Source organism: Xiphophorus maculatus, chromosome 4 (genome assembly GCF_002775205.1).
Source record: "Xiphophorus maculatus strain JP 163 A chromosome 4, X_maculatus-5.0-male, whole genome shotgun sequence".
Taxonomy (NCBI): domain Eukaryota; kingdom Metazoa; phylum Chordata; class Actinopteri; order Cyprinodontiformes; family Poeciliidae; genus Xiphophorus; species Xiphophorus maculatus.
The window spans coordinates 15622635-15637964 of record NC_036446.1 but is presented as its reverse complement, the minus strand read 5'-3'; the positions used below and the strand labels follow the sequence as shown (position 1 = coordinate 15637964).

At 36.6% G+C, this 15330-nt stretch overlaps 1 protein-coding gene across 2 annotated transcripts in view; it reads left to right on the top strand.

Moving 5' to 3' along the window:
- The first annotated feature begins 3398 nt into the window (after nt 1-3398).
- fes (FES proto-oncogene, tyrosine kinase) overlaps nt 3399-15330 on the top strand; it is a 29246-nt gene continuing 17314 nt past the window's right edge. For both annotated transcript variants that reach the window (XM_023331751.1, XM_005807697.2), the window contains exons 1-4: nt 3399-3765; nt 4341-4514; nt 10621-10717; nt 10797-10980. In XM_023331751.1, the coding sequence (XP_023187519.1) occupies nt 3541-3765; nt 4341-4514; nt 10621-10717; nt 10797-10980 (680 nt within the window). In that variant the 5' untranslated portion in view covers nt 3399-3540. The remainder of the gene's footprint in view (nt 3766-4340; nt 4515-10620; nt 10718-10796; nt 10981-15330) is intronic.

Sequence of the window (15330 nt, the reverse complement as noted above, 5' to 3'; positions counted from 1 at the left end):
ACTGGATGTTAGCAGGTTAAATGCAAAATATACTTTAATGAAAAGAAGACTTTTATACTGTCTCTGGTTTTGCAATGGCTTAAAACAAGAAAATCAGTGACTGCAACCCACAGTGGCTTTTAGAAATGAAAATTCATCCATTGTCCCCACTCAAATTGTTCAATGTGAAATTATCTTTGTTTTTTGTGCATCTTTTCCCACCAGTGTTTTGTAATCAAGAGCACTCTAAAAAATATAGAAAAATTCACATAGAGCTGAGTGCTCTAAGATGCAGAGCACTTAGAGATGCCGTAGAGATGCGAATATTTAGGAGAAAAAAATAACCGGTAGACATGCTCGCTACACAGTTGCCTCAAATAGATAGTCTTTTGTTACGCACCACAAAGACATGCAAAGCTGTACCAGTCCTGTGCTCAGTCACTCATTTCTCTTGAGTGACTCTGAAGTGACATTCAAAGGGGAAGAGTAGTCTTGAAGTCCGAGTTCGGACTTCAAGATGATAAAGTCCAGATCCCGGAGCAGTGATGTCCACCGCCAGTCGTTAGGAGCTGGAGTCCTGCATGCTTCAGATGTTTCTCTGGTTCAGCACAGCTGAATTTAATGAACAGATTCTTACCCAGACCTCTGCAGAACCTGGAAACAGGCCAGGGGAATAATTCAGAGATTTAAATCTTGGAATCATGATAACTTAACCATGCGGGACCGTGGCCCCCGAGGGCCAGTGGACACAGCCTAATAATCTAACCCCATGTCCAGGTTTTGTGCATGCAGCGCATTAACAAGTTCTGCAGCTGTTTCCTCTGTGGTCTGTGTTTGCAGAGCGAATCTTGCCTCTTCACCTCCAAAGCTTGTCTAATGAGAGTGGTTCTAATTTATGGTCGGTGTAATTTTGTGAAGGAGTTTACAGCAGCGAGGTTGCACTCAGCAATAAAACCATCTCATAAATTAAAATAACCGCAAAAGGCCAACTTTAATGCTGTGCTCAGTCAAAAAAAAGGGAAAACTTTTGGTTTAATACAACATAGACTCTCCATTGTTTGCTGAATTTTTTGTGGTATACCATAGAAAAATAATTCAACCAATGTTCTTTTGAAATCCAGTGCAAGCTGTATGTTTATTCCTGGATAGACCTGTCGCTGAATGACCTATCAATGTCAACTCTTAGATGCAACACACCTGAATTCAATGGCTCCTTTAAGTGAGGCTGTAGAGGATAAACTGGGTCACCAATGAAAAAATTTGGCATCATCTCTTCTTCATCCACAGTCTTCCTTTTCCTTCCAGCCTGTCTTAAAATATTACTTTATTATTAAATAAGCCAAAAACACCCAACATCCCTAAAGCTTGACCTATTGCAGACTGTGTTTAAATGTGCCACATTCCTTGGGTAACTGGAAATGTTACCCAGGTCAGTTCTTGTTGTCTGCTTGGGATCTTTTTTCTATAGTTTTTTGCATCAGAATAGTTTGTGACTCTAAAGCGAACAAATTGAAAGTGGTGCTTGCTTATGTAAAGTAAAGCTTAAAATGATGTTTGTAGATCACGTTTGTTTATGTCGCCAAGTTTAAATTCCAACTTCTTAACTAGATGTGAAACCAGCTCCAAGTTCCAACTTCTGACACAACTCACATAGTCAGCAGCATATTCAGTTCAACTCAAAAATACTTTATTGCTCCCAAAGGCAAAGTAAATAAAAGTCAGAGCACACATAAATATGTACAAGCATTTTTGGCACCTTTGGAACCCCTTACAATGCAGGAGGTGTAATTAAAGGGGGTTAACATACTCCATGAGTCGGTGGATGATTGAGGTTTCAAACACTGCTGAATCCGACTGATTCTAACAACACAGGCCAACCAGAAAAGCTCTGGACAGGCTGAAGGTTTCTGCACTTTTATTGTCCAAGATATCAACATAGATGTGATTTGTGTCTGTCTGTGTCTCTTCTGAAAACTTTAGAAGTCAGTTTTCTTTCCCTACGTTGAATATATTGTATTTCCACATGTAAAATATTTAATGCCTGAGGGATTAGACTACTGTGTCTTCGATAGTTGGGGGGAAGCTGCTTTAAATGCAGTTTAGTCAGAACAACTTCCTTGTCATGCTGTATTTTAGTTTTAATTTAGTTTAATTTAGGTCAGTTCTTGTTGTCTGCATGGGGTCTTTTTTCTATAGTTTTTGCATCAGAATAGTTTGTGACGGAGGACTTACACATATCGGTGTGTGCTTTAAGAGCAGCTGGTTTGCTAATTTCTTGTAATCAATATTGAGGGACAATCTTCTGTCAAAAAAGGAAATATATGTAGAAATGTAACATGTTAGTTCATTATATAGATTATAATGATGTGATGATACAGTTCACAGCCTGGTTGAGATTCTGGGGAAACATTTAGATGGTCTATTTATACAACATTTGCAAACCAATCTATACTAAAACAATAACATGTTCTCTGTTATCAGTGCTTTACACCTGTTTTAGCTTCACTAAATGATGAAACATGACCAAACCTCCCATAAAACTACATCTTTGTTTGCTCAGAAGATGTTTAAAATTGTTTTCTAGAGGGAAATATTCATTTTTTATGTATATTCCACTGCCAGGCAGTTTAATTTCCATTTTCTGATTGGATTCAAGGCAGTAACAATAAAATCAATCCTGTTTTGATGCCACCTAGAATATAGAAATTCTTGTAAGTTGCCCAATGTTGAGTTCACCTGTTTCATGTTGACGGTATTTTTAGAGGTTGTCAAACAGAAACTGTTCAGTTTTCTTCTTCATGTAACCATGCAATCAGAGGATGTTTGTATGTAACACACACGTTACATCAATCAAGGAAAACCCATTTTTACGGCAAAGCAGAGCAGCAATGTGAAGGAAGTAGAATCATCATGTCAAGCACAACAATTCAAATGATTTAATGATTAAGATTCTCATCATTTAGTCGCAGTAAATCGACTAATTCCAAATAAAGAGAAACTTAATGAGGCTAAATGCTTTACTGATGACTTTGAATGTGTTCTTGTAGAGACCCTGCAGATATCTCTGAGCCCAGGAAACACAACCGAGCCGATCAAACAGATCTGTGCAGCACAAATCTCATGTTTGTGCTGCACAGAGCAGCAAATGAACAGACATGATGAATTATGTAGATAAGGAGCATGACTCCAGCTCTAACACAAGCTGTGTTCAACATCTACTTTTCATTAGTTTTTTTCCCCAGAGAAGTAAAAAAATATATATATATATATATTTTGCATGTGTGTTTATGGCACACATGCATTTATATGATGGAGTTTGGGAGGTGTTATGCCACTAAAGTTGTTTGCAAATTGAAAGTAGAACCACATTCAAACGTACACGAGGAAGTGCTGCCTCTCATGAACCGCTGTGCACTTCTTTCTTGCTCAGAGGGAAGTGAAACCTCTGCATGGCCGCAGAGAGAGAGACTCTGCTGGTCATTAGAGCAGCTGCTGCTTCACTCATGAGAACGCGCTGCTGACGACGCATCCCAGGCAGAAGGAGGTTGCATCAGTCCAGAGATGGGTTTCGGTGAGGATCTCCGGTGTCCACAGGCGCACGCGGCCGTCATGAGGCTTCTGGACTCTGAGCTTCACCTGATGGAAGTCATGAAGAAGTGGATGGGTCAGCGGGCGAAGAGCGAACGGGATTTTTCAGTGCAACTCCACCAAATGACTGCCATGGCCGAGAAGATGGACCGGCCTCAGACCAATCCGGGAGCGGACTACATCAGTCAGCTCAACAAGGTGGGGTCTTCTCTACTTCTACGATGATGGACTGAAACATCTGGTAGAGTTCACTTTATCTTCTGAGTCTAAAAATGTCAAAGTAGACGATGTTAATTTTAAAAAACGTATCAGAAAAATATAAATAAAGACCAAAAGTTGTAAAATGGTTTTATTAAGAGACCTTTCTCCTCTAGTCGCCCCATTAATTTAATGTTAATGAATTCCTAGTCCCACATAAGATTGCACTTATTTTGCAATACCATTACTCATCTTGGAAAATCTTTTTAATTTTTCATCTGCATGGCTTTCAGAATATCTGACGAGCTCATGAAGATGGATTATTTAAAATATGGTTTGCTATTCAGGTAAAAATGCTGGTGAGCCACCAGAAAAGGGGATGTAGTCACTCAGTGTTTGGTATCTATGGCATTTGGATGTTGTAAAGCTTCAGTTGTTGAAAGTGGAAGCAGGGCATTTTATGGCACTTCGTGCAATCTGCATGCCGTTGTATTCAGATCTAAAACCTGTTTAATGTTTTTCTTGAGTTGGACGTAAAAGCTGATGATTTTTCTCCCCACCACTGTGTGTGTCAGTCGTGGGGAGTGCTGGTTTCGCAGACCGAGTCCCTCAGCCAGGTGATGAGGAGGCGCTCCGAGGAGCTCCTGGACGGGCCCATCAGCAAACTGACTCTGCTCATCAGAGACAAACAGCAGCTCCGCAAAACCTACGCAGAGCACTGGAGCCTTCTGCGGCAGGAGCTCAACAAGGTGCGAAACAAACCACAGAGAGGTGTTTCCATCACACATTCACTTCCTGCTGGAGTGTTTTTCTTCTAACTCTTGGAGTTTGTTTTTAAAAGTCTTTAAAATGTTTAATATTCGGTAAACACTTTATTTGAAGGGGTGTGCGTAAGGCTGGCGTGACACTGACATAAACATGACAAAAATAATGACACTTTTATTGTAAAGTTGCATTAAAAGTTGCATTAAAAGCGTCAACTTTGTGTTGCTGTGGCGAGGAACAGCCATAGACTAGATTGTTTTAGATTAGATTAGGTTTGTTGTCATTGCACAATAAGCTGTACAATGAGATTAAAAGCATAGCTCTGCTTTTATAGACAAACTGACACATAAGACCAGATAGAAGTATGATCTGGAAAAGAAAAGCGATCCAGAGCATCTTTAGAGACGCTCTGGACGCTGGAGAGACTTTGGGAGCTTGTTGATGATGGGATCTAACGTTTGTGAGGAGCAGACTTGGGACTCTGGCGTACCGTTTTTAAAAGAGTAAAAATACAACAGCAGTAATTTGGTTTATTTACCTTGTCATAGAAAAATGACAAGGTAATTTCTCTATTACCTTGTGCCTGTTCATTTGTCAAAGTCATATTTTATTAATGTTATTGACATTATAAAAGTCAGAGTTCCAAGTGAAATATTTAAGTCAGAAGTTAATATTTTTTTTATAAGCTAAATATTTAGTTAGCGAGATAAAATTCTGATTTTGTTAAAGTCTAATGTGTGACAAAATCATCACCAAAGTAAATATTAGAAATTTAGTCTTCTGAAAGAAATGTTAGAAGTAACACGAGCTGCACTTGTCCTCTCCTCCTCTCTACTAGAGCGTCTAATTCTCAGAGAAAAACTCAAGTGCTAAAACAAAAGTTAAGGTGCTAAAATTTTGGTTTTCATGGTTAGATGAAATGTGTCAGCAGTTACCAAGCTGAAGGTCAAGGAAAATACATTTTATGGCTACCCTTAGTTTCCCCCAAAAAGTAATTTAATTTGTTCATGTCTAAGTTGAGCACCATTAAATTATAATCTAAAAAATAAATTTGCTCAGTTCAAAGTTCTCAGGAAAGTGAGGACCTCTCATGAACATCATGCATCCATCAAACATGTTACCTTTTATTTTCTTTTTATTTATCGAGAATACTACTTATAGACATAACAGAGTTTCCAGACGACGCCATTATAGATCATCATGATCGTCGTCCATATTTGGACTTCCTTCCTGTAACTCAGAAGACTCAGAAAAATATTCTTCAAGACTCCTAATAATATATTCCAGTGTTTCTCACCCTTTCTTGGGCCAGCGCCCCACTGTCCATCATCCAGCTCCCTCACCGTCTCCCACCAAAGAAATTGTAGGCTACTTTGCACCGAATATTATTTTATTACTATCACTATTGTTGATGTTTTGATTTTTGTATTTATCATCAATAGTAATTTTCCAGAAAACAAAAAGTCACCTGAATAAAAATTATTTTTACAGGTGTCTGTGAAAATTGCAATCAGCATTCAACTTGAAATCGGTAGGCCTAACAGCAGCCAATCAGAGTGGGAAATAATATTCTTGTTCTGTGCCATTTTCTGATGTTAGTTGCTAAATCTTGCACAAAATGACCAGATAAAAGATGTACAGCAAGACCAGTTTAAACTTTGATCTATTTGCTCTGCAACATTGAAACATGAATAGAACTGCAGCTACATTTATCATAGCTCTTCTTCTCTTCAGTGTTTCTGAAAGTTTCTAGTGGTGCAGCTCTGTGCTGCCTTCAAGAGAATGGGACATCAGAGTATCATCCATAAAATTTTACCCACATGGCATTTACTGCGTAAACCAGAGCTTTCAGTGGAAAAACAAAAGTTTCAGATCCTTTTAATGCCATGTTCCTGTCATAGGAGACAGGAACATGGATTATATCTTTTTTGTTTGTTTGTTCTTGCCATACTGTAGTCCTCTGTATTAATTAGTGCTCGAAAGGTCTCGCCATACCTGCTTATTCCTCTGTATTTAATTTAGTTTATTAGTTTATTCTTGCATTTTGTTCTTCATTCATTTCCATTTAGTTTTCTCTGATTAGTATTATCCTCTCCTGGTTTATTGTTATGTTCTCTTTAGTTTCTTTCTTTAGTTATATCTTATCGTTTGTATTGACGCTCACCACCAGTAATCTTCACTCACCATGTCATTCACCTGCCGCGCCGCCTATAAGCATCATGTCTTGATTCGCCACTCATATTGATTTTTCACTGTTGAGCGTCGGATTCTCTGTTTTTATGATTCTCATCTAGTTTGTCGCTCCTTTCTACTGTATGTCACGGTTCTGAGTTTTGCACAACTTTTTTTTTTTTTTGTGCCATCGATACAGTTGCAGCCAAGCATGTTTTAATCTTGTATTAATGTTACACAATACAAGTTTAACAAGTTGCTTAAAGTCTAAACTGGCATTATTGTGCATTTAAGAAGGAAAGTTTACTTTCGACCAAACGCCCCCCAGAGGAATCGCAGCGCCCCCCTCTTGTAAAAATTTCCGCCAGCGCCCCTGCCGTCCTCTGAACGCCCCCCGGGGGGCGGCGTCGCCCCCGCTGAGAAACGCTAATATATTCAGTTTAATAATGCAGACACACTCAGCAAAGACTCCCTTCCTTCCACTTTCACATAAAAAATGAGAATAAAAAGACTCAACATGTTTTGTTTTAGATCACTGAGGTTTTGTTCTTGTTGCAGAAGTATTTTAAATACCATTATATACACTGCTCAAAAAATAAAGGGAACACTTAAACAGGTGTTTAACACTTAAAGTGTTCTCTTTATTTTTTTGAGCAGTATATATATATATATATATATATATATATATATATATATATATACAGTATATATATATATATATATATATATATATATATATATATATATATATATATATATATATATATATATATATATATATATATATATATATATATACTGTATATATATATATATATATATATATATATATATAGACAGACAGACAGACAGACAGACAGACAGACAGACAGACAGACAGACAGACAGACAGATAGATAGATAGATAGATAGATAGATAGATAGATAGATAGATAGATAGATAGATAGATAGATAGATAGATAGATAGATAGATAGATAGATAGATAGATATAAACAATCAATTTAAAGGTACATTGTAAAATTAAAGTTGACTTTTACACACATCATCTTATTTCTTCCAGTCTCGACCATTTCCAAAAGTCTTCTCCTCTTTCTGGGTAAACAAAACACAAATTGACTTACACAATGTGGAAAATTGGCAATAATGTGTGTTTGCATATAAAAAATGACTTAAACAAACATGTCAAAGCATTGGAGATTGTTTGCCTCTGCAGTTGAGATGAGTAGCAGTTTTATAATTAGATATAATTCTCATAAACCTAAGCAGAAGAGCCCAGTGCAGTTTAAAACCAGCCCGTCCTCTTTGTTTTATTATCCAATTACATCAAGCAAATGAAGTGCAAAGTTTTGTAAATCCGTGCTGGGCTGCAGCACAAACATTTGTTGGGTCGTTTGCTTAACATGGTGCTATTACTTTGCAGTGCAAAGCGAGCATCACTGTGCGGTTTTACAATAGCTATTTTTTTTGTCCTGACTGAGCCAACAGAGCAGTCAGAGATGCTATCAAAGAGCTTTGAAACGTTTCCACCAGCCAGCCACACGACAAAGGTCAGATCGTTTCCTCAAATGTTGTTTCTCAGCTTTCATGTTCCTTCAGAGGAGAAATGTTGCAGGTCTGCTGTCCACTTCCTGTGTCTGTGTTTCATGGTATTTACTCTCAAGGTGCAAAGAAACTCTGCTGGTAAAAAGTATTCACTCCCCTTGGATTATTGGTTTTTACAAATCAGTCATGAGCAACACATTTTGACAAAACATTTACAAAAACCTTCAAAGTGGAAGCTGATTTCTAAAAAATAATGACCAATAGTCATAATTATTCACCTGCTTTAAAGTGACTGACTTAATTCAACAGAGGTCCAGCCAATTTGTGCTAATATTCTCACAAAAAGTGTAACAGAAATAACCTGAGTGCAGTGAGTGTGTTTCAGGTGATTGTAGTGTGAAGACACCTGTATCTGGAAGGTCCATTCATTCATTAAATCATTATTCCTGGCTACCATTATAGCATAAAGATAGAAAAAACACACCAAGCTAGTCAGAGAAAAGGTTTTTGAAAAGTATAAGTCAGGGGATGGATACCAAAAAAAAGTGAAAGTGAAATCCATCATCAAGAAATGGAAAGACTATCTTCATAACCTCAGTTAAGTTAAGTAAAGGAGAGTGGCAATGAGAAACACATTTTAAAAAAAAAACTTACATCAGAATTTGACTGCAGTTAGATAGACTCCATGGTCAAATGGAAAAAAAGTTATTTGTTCTGATGAGACCAAAATGGAGTTCATTGGCCGTCAAACAAAACAAATCACATCGAACACACCATCCCCACAGTGAAGCACGGTGCTGGCAGCATTATGTAAAATTCAGTGTTACAAATATAGAGAAATACTGAGGGAATTTCTTTCCATCTGCTAGAGTTAGAGAACATTTATTGGTTTGAAGACAGCAAGGTGGATGTTCTGGAGTGGCCCAGTCAAAGCCCAGAGCGCAATCCCATAGAGAATTCCTGACAGCACTTGAAAAGAATCTGATTCCTATGTAATCTGTCAGAGCTTGAAGAGTTGTGCAAGAAAGAATGGAGTAAAATTAGAGTCTCCAGATGTGTAATCCCTGTTGAAACCGACTCACAGACTCCATGTTGTGATCGCAGCTCAAGGTGCAGCTACTAAATACTGGTGGGAAGGGACTAAATTATGCAGTCGCTTATTTTGTAGAAATCATTTTTTGATATTAAATGCTATTTTTTGTATTTTGTTTTGTCAAAAAAGCTAAAGTTTGCTGATCATGACTGATTTATAAAAGCAATAAACGGATGAAACATACAAAGGTGCGAGTCCTGCTTACACTTATTTTGACACCCGGCTATATTCACTCTGCCATTTCCGACGCCTCCAAAAGCTGTTAATAAATGCTTTATAAAGCGCAATAACACGACAAATTGCAAATTGTTTATTGGTATTTTATCAGCAGAGGAACAAACAGCACTTCATAACTGCTATGTGGAAGTAAAAAGGATTCATGGTTTTCCTTTTTTATATATATATTTTAAAAAATCTGGAAATGCAGTCAAACTGTTTGAGAGGTTGACCTTCATCCTATTCCAGGTTTTACTTCTAACACATTTTCTTCCTTAATCCCTGTTTAATCTGATTTATCTACTCATGAACTTTGACTTACTTCTTGTCGCTGATGAAGAAAATCATCGTCACAATATGAAGTCATGTTTTATTTTAGAGACTGTGTGTTTTGCTTCCTTTATTTCACACACTTTTAAATCTTGGCCTACTTTTTCCCCACACATTTGCAAATTGCAATACTTACCAATACGTTATTTTTCTGTCAGCAATAAGTTTCTTCACGCAGAGCCATGCTCTCTTTACCAAAGGATTTTGTTACACTGGATTTTATTTAAATGAATCAAAGTAAAAGGAGGTAAATACAAATACACAAACACCTTAAGATTTTCGAAGACTGTATGTGCTTTTCTTCCACTTCGCAGTCAGACACTAGTGTGTGTCAGTCACGGAAAATCCCAGTAAATGCATTCAACCTTGTGGTTGTAATGAGAAGAGTTGTGGAGTTGTAGGCAGGGCAGAAGCAGACAGAGGCAGTAATACTGAAACTCTGCTGCTGACTGATTTTGTGTTTGACCAAAGGGAGAGAACACATTACACGTTCAAGAGCCTCTGCATTGGTTTGCTGTCAGTTTCTGAATTGATTTGGCTTCTTCAGTGTCCGTGAAGCAATTTGTTTTCTTGTTCCAGCTCACTTGCATCTTGTGCTTTGAAGGAAGACTTTAGCTAGAAGACAAAAAAAAAACAAACCCAAAGCAAAACAAAGAAAAAGAAAAAACATCTTGTCGGAGTCATAATTTATGTTGTCATTTATGAATTCAAAAGTGCTTTATTTTGGTTGCATAGGTGACCCACACAGAGCTGGAGAGGCTGAAGAGCAGCTACAGGCAGGCGGTTAAAGACGCAGCTCTGGCGAGGAGGAAGTACCAGGACATGAGTAAAGGTGAGAACTTTGAGGGTTTTTACTTCTCTAAACAGGATCAGCTTCAGACACACCTTGTACTTTTTTCTTCTTTATGCAGATAAGGAGCGAGAAAAGAACAGGGAGCGCTATATAAAGGCTTCCCTTAAGCTGCATGAGCTCCACAATGAGTATGTGCTGTCAGTGCAAGCGGCTCAGGTTTACCATCAGCATCACTACAGCCAGATGCAGCCGGCTCTGCTGAGCGCGCTGCAGACCCTGCAGCAGGAGATGGTGCTCATCCTGTAAGGCTGCATTCAACACAGTCTGCGTGGGCGTGTGTGTGTGTGTGTGTGTGTGTGAGAGAGGCTTAAAAAAAATTAGAGACATATATTTAAAATCTCAACAAACTTTCATTTAAATGAAGTGGATATATATATATATATATATATATATATATATATATATATATATATATATATATATATATATATATATATATATATATATATATATACAGTACAGACACACAGTTGTGTCCAAACTTTTGGTCTGTTTGGACCAAAAGTAGTTTAAAATACAGTAGTTTAAAATACATAAATTTATATCCATTTTGCATTATTTTATTTTATTTACTTTTGAACTTACACTTTTTATTTTAAACAACTGCTAAAGGTCCTTCTCAGGACAAATGTTGCAAATTAGTTAAGGTTATATTTGCATCCTATAGTATAGTATATATAGTAAAATAAAATAAAGAGTAATCTCGGATGATTTGATTTGTATTCAGTCTCAGAGAAAAAAAAAGCTGACCTCAGTTTTGTTATTTATTCTCAGCACTGTAGGAACATTTGCCTAATATTTTCAGATTCTTTAATTACCAATAATAAACTCTTAAATATATTTATTCCTGCATCGATTTAAAGGATATTCTAAGTTTACAAAGTCGGGTTCTGTAAAGTTGTAGTCAGTATGTTACCTGATGTAGCTTATTGAAGCTTTCCTGTCCGCTGTACTTAAAACCTGCAAGACGTTTGTCGTCCGCTAAGCGTCTCTATAATTACGACTTTAAGATGAGCTACAGTAATAAAAATATTAACCTCAGTCAGGGAGCGGCGTCATAAACGCTGCAGATCAGGAAATAACAGTCAAATCATGAGACGAAGAAGAAGAAGAACAGCAATTTTTCTTTTTACAAAGTGTAAAACAAACAAGTTTCCTCATGAGGAATCACTTTATTCTTTCTCTTTGGCTCTTCTTCCCACATTTTCTGGTCTTTCCTGAGAATTTGTACTGACAACTTAAAATATATCAGTGATATACTTTACTTAGCTTAGCTAAAATTAACTGACAAGACTGCGTGTTATTGCGCGATGTCCAAGCGTCCCGCTAAACGACCGCGGAGACGTTTTGTAAAATCCTCAGCTCTCTGATCCAACTCGGTTTATAGAAGCAGAAATTAGTTCTCACAGAAAGGCTGTTTTGCAGTTTGTTTGCAAAAATAAGGACAAGTAAAACACTTGTGGCAAAACTGAAAGTGTCAAGAGCGAAAACATGATGTAAAATTAAAGCAGTGCAAAAGTTGAGACAATGTTTCTCGATTCAAGTCAAAGATGATTAAAATGTGGTTTAAAGTGAATTAGACTCTGATCCAGTCTGACTGGTTTAATAATCTTTTGCTCCTGAGTAAATCATCAGAGAATCTTTCCACCTCACACAGCTGGTTTGGACAGAGGGAAACCTCTGGTCAGCATCCGTGTCAAAGGTCAGACACATGAGCTGGAACTTGATGTGCAGTTGATTAAAATCTAAATGTAGTCATTTTTAAGTGGACTCCACATTTAATGGGTTGCTAATGTAACCAGGCTGGGATTGGATTAATGTGGCATTATTTTTTGATCAGCCTGCAGACATGAAGGTGTGTTTCTGCACGTGAGGTCAGACGAGGACGAAAATTAAAATCTCAAAGTTCCTGAAGGAAAACATACATGTGGCTCCAAATACAGCTGCAGATTTAACTTCTGAATGTTTAACAGAATCTAATTGCTTTTATTTGAAATAAAAAGGGACACAATTTCCACTGTTGTTTAATGATAAAGTATTAGCGGTATAATTATCTTGTTATTGATGTTTTAATTGTGATACATGGATTCAAGTAAAAATATTGGCTTAACATTAAAATATTCATTGTTTTTTAAACATTACACATTTTTGCAATTCATGTTTTTATAGACAAACCCAAATAACCGCAGCTTGAAGGGAAGCTTTTTTCTGCTTTTTTCTTTGTAACAACTTTTCCATCTAACTAACACACATCAATCTCTCTAACTTGTTCTTGTTGATGTTTCTTTGAATCTTACATGTTTATCCTCATCACTTATTTAAAGATTTGAATTGAAGTCTTTTATTCACTTTGAATTGTTGTTTTTGCTGTTCTCAAACAGAGGCTATTAATATCAAACCGACTGCAGAAGAACAAAGTAAAGCTTCAGCTGCATAAATAATTCATAATAATTTCTTTTTGTTGAAAGTAAGTGAGAAATATTGATAAACCCGATAAAATGTTGACGTTTTACTCAGAGATGAGGAGCAGCAACTGCTGCAGCAGTCAGTAATCCGTTTGGATAAAATGAAGAGTAGAGGTTCGGTTCGGTACCAGCACGGAGGTTTTGACAAGGTTTTGATAAGTTATGGTTCCAAAACTGCTGAAATTTTCCGTCATGCTATTCCTGTGGTTTAAAGTTTTAGTAAAATGTGAGAGAAACCGCTGGAAGAAGCTCAGTTTTCTCCAGCCTGCCCTTCATCGAACAAAGGCTGCTACACTTACAGTATATATCTCTTATAATAATACAACTGAAAATATACAAATATGGATGTAAGAAATTATTTCCTGTTGAGAAAAACATGGACAGTATTAATGTGGAGACTAAAAGAAGTGCCAGCAAGTAAACATTGTTTAAAGCTAAGAACCCAGATAACGACACAGAGCATTAACCCGCTAACATTAGCTTGACACATTGATGAACATGTGCTTCATTGTTGGTGAAGAGTAGAGTGCAGATAAAGTTGATGCTTAAAACTTAAAAAATGGTTTGTTATTCACTGCAACACTCAAAAGACAAGAGCCACCAATTTTCTGCTTACTTTATTTATTAATTAACATAAAAAATGTTCTTTGTCTGTATGCATGGATTTTAATCTCATTTTATTTCGATTTGTTGCACTTTTATTTATAGCTGATACCACTTTATCTATTGTATGTAGCAAGTAAAAATAGTATGCAAAAATATGAAGGGAGCTGTTTTACCCCTATTTAATGCAAAACAGAGAAAAATGCAAAAGTCAGATTAAATTTAAAAACATTTGATTCTAAAAATACTGATGCTTTTGTTTGGACAGTTTTACGCAAGCGGCATCAAACACATTTTTATTTTGGGCCAAATCAAAAAAATCTTATTTAAAGGGCCGGTTGTGTCAGAATTTACTGATAGAATCCATTAAACTGTTCAAGTATCAATAAATATCTGTTGGTTTCAGCAAGTGTTCCTTAAAATGAGATAATGATTGAAGATCTTTTCAGTCCATCCAGAATTTCTTGATTGTTTTTGTGTTTCTTTTGTGGTTAAAGTCACAGATTTTGTGGTGTTCATTTAGAAATATTTGTAAAGATTTTTTTTTACAATATTTACGCTAATATAAGATGTTAAATGTGACTTTTTATTAATTACATCAATCACCTTTTACAACTTTACGTCAAGTAAAGCAGTCTCTTAAACACAATGTTTTTGGCCTATTTTGAGAAAAAATTGTAGTAAAATCTTTTGTGGATTTACTAAAATGTGGAAGAACTTACTGATGTAAGTTGGAGTCTAGAGGGCCACATAAAAAGCTAAAGCGGGCCAGATTTGGCCCACGAGCCTTGAGTTAGACACATGTGTTCTGCACTTATGGATCCAAGGCTCATATTTCAGATTTATTTATGTATTTAAGCAGGAATGGAGCATATTAATGGACAAAAACACAATATTTATAAACATGCTGCACTATAACCCAAGGTTTCTATCTGTTTGTCCCTCAGCAGGTTGATGCTAACCTCAATACATAAAACATTGGACATAAAATTATGTAAAACAATAAAACTCAAGAAAGACACAACTTACACACAACATAAAAGTGAAGCTCAGAGGAGCTGATAAAAGTCGCCATAATAAGGAGGATTGACTAATTTATGCCCAAACCTGTTGGGTATTTTGTGCATGACTGGTGCCAAAAGCTATATTGCACATATCAAACATGATTAAGAGTCAAAGCATAAAAAAGATATCTGCTAAAAAGCGCCTAATTTTCCCCAAATTACTGATGTTATTAATTATTTTAAACTGAAAAATGAAGTGCTGTAAGAACCCCTTAATTCTTTCATCATTATTAATGAAAAAGGATGAAGTCAAATCAGACCTGAAGCTGTAAAAAGAAGAAAGTTGTAGATCTGACCAGGAGTTTCCAGTTTGCTTTGACAGATGAGAGGTTTCAGAATGCAGACACCCGTATGATCATTTCTGAGAGGCTTTGGTGAAAATGGGAAAAACTGTGGCCCCTTTCAAAAGCGTTTAACCCTTTTCATAAAACTCAATAAGGCATGGATTCCTGAATGGATG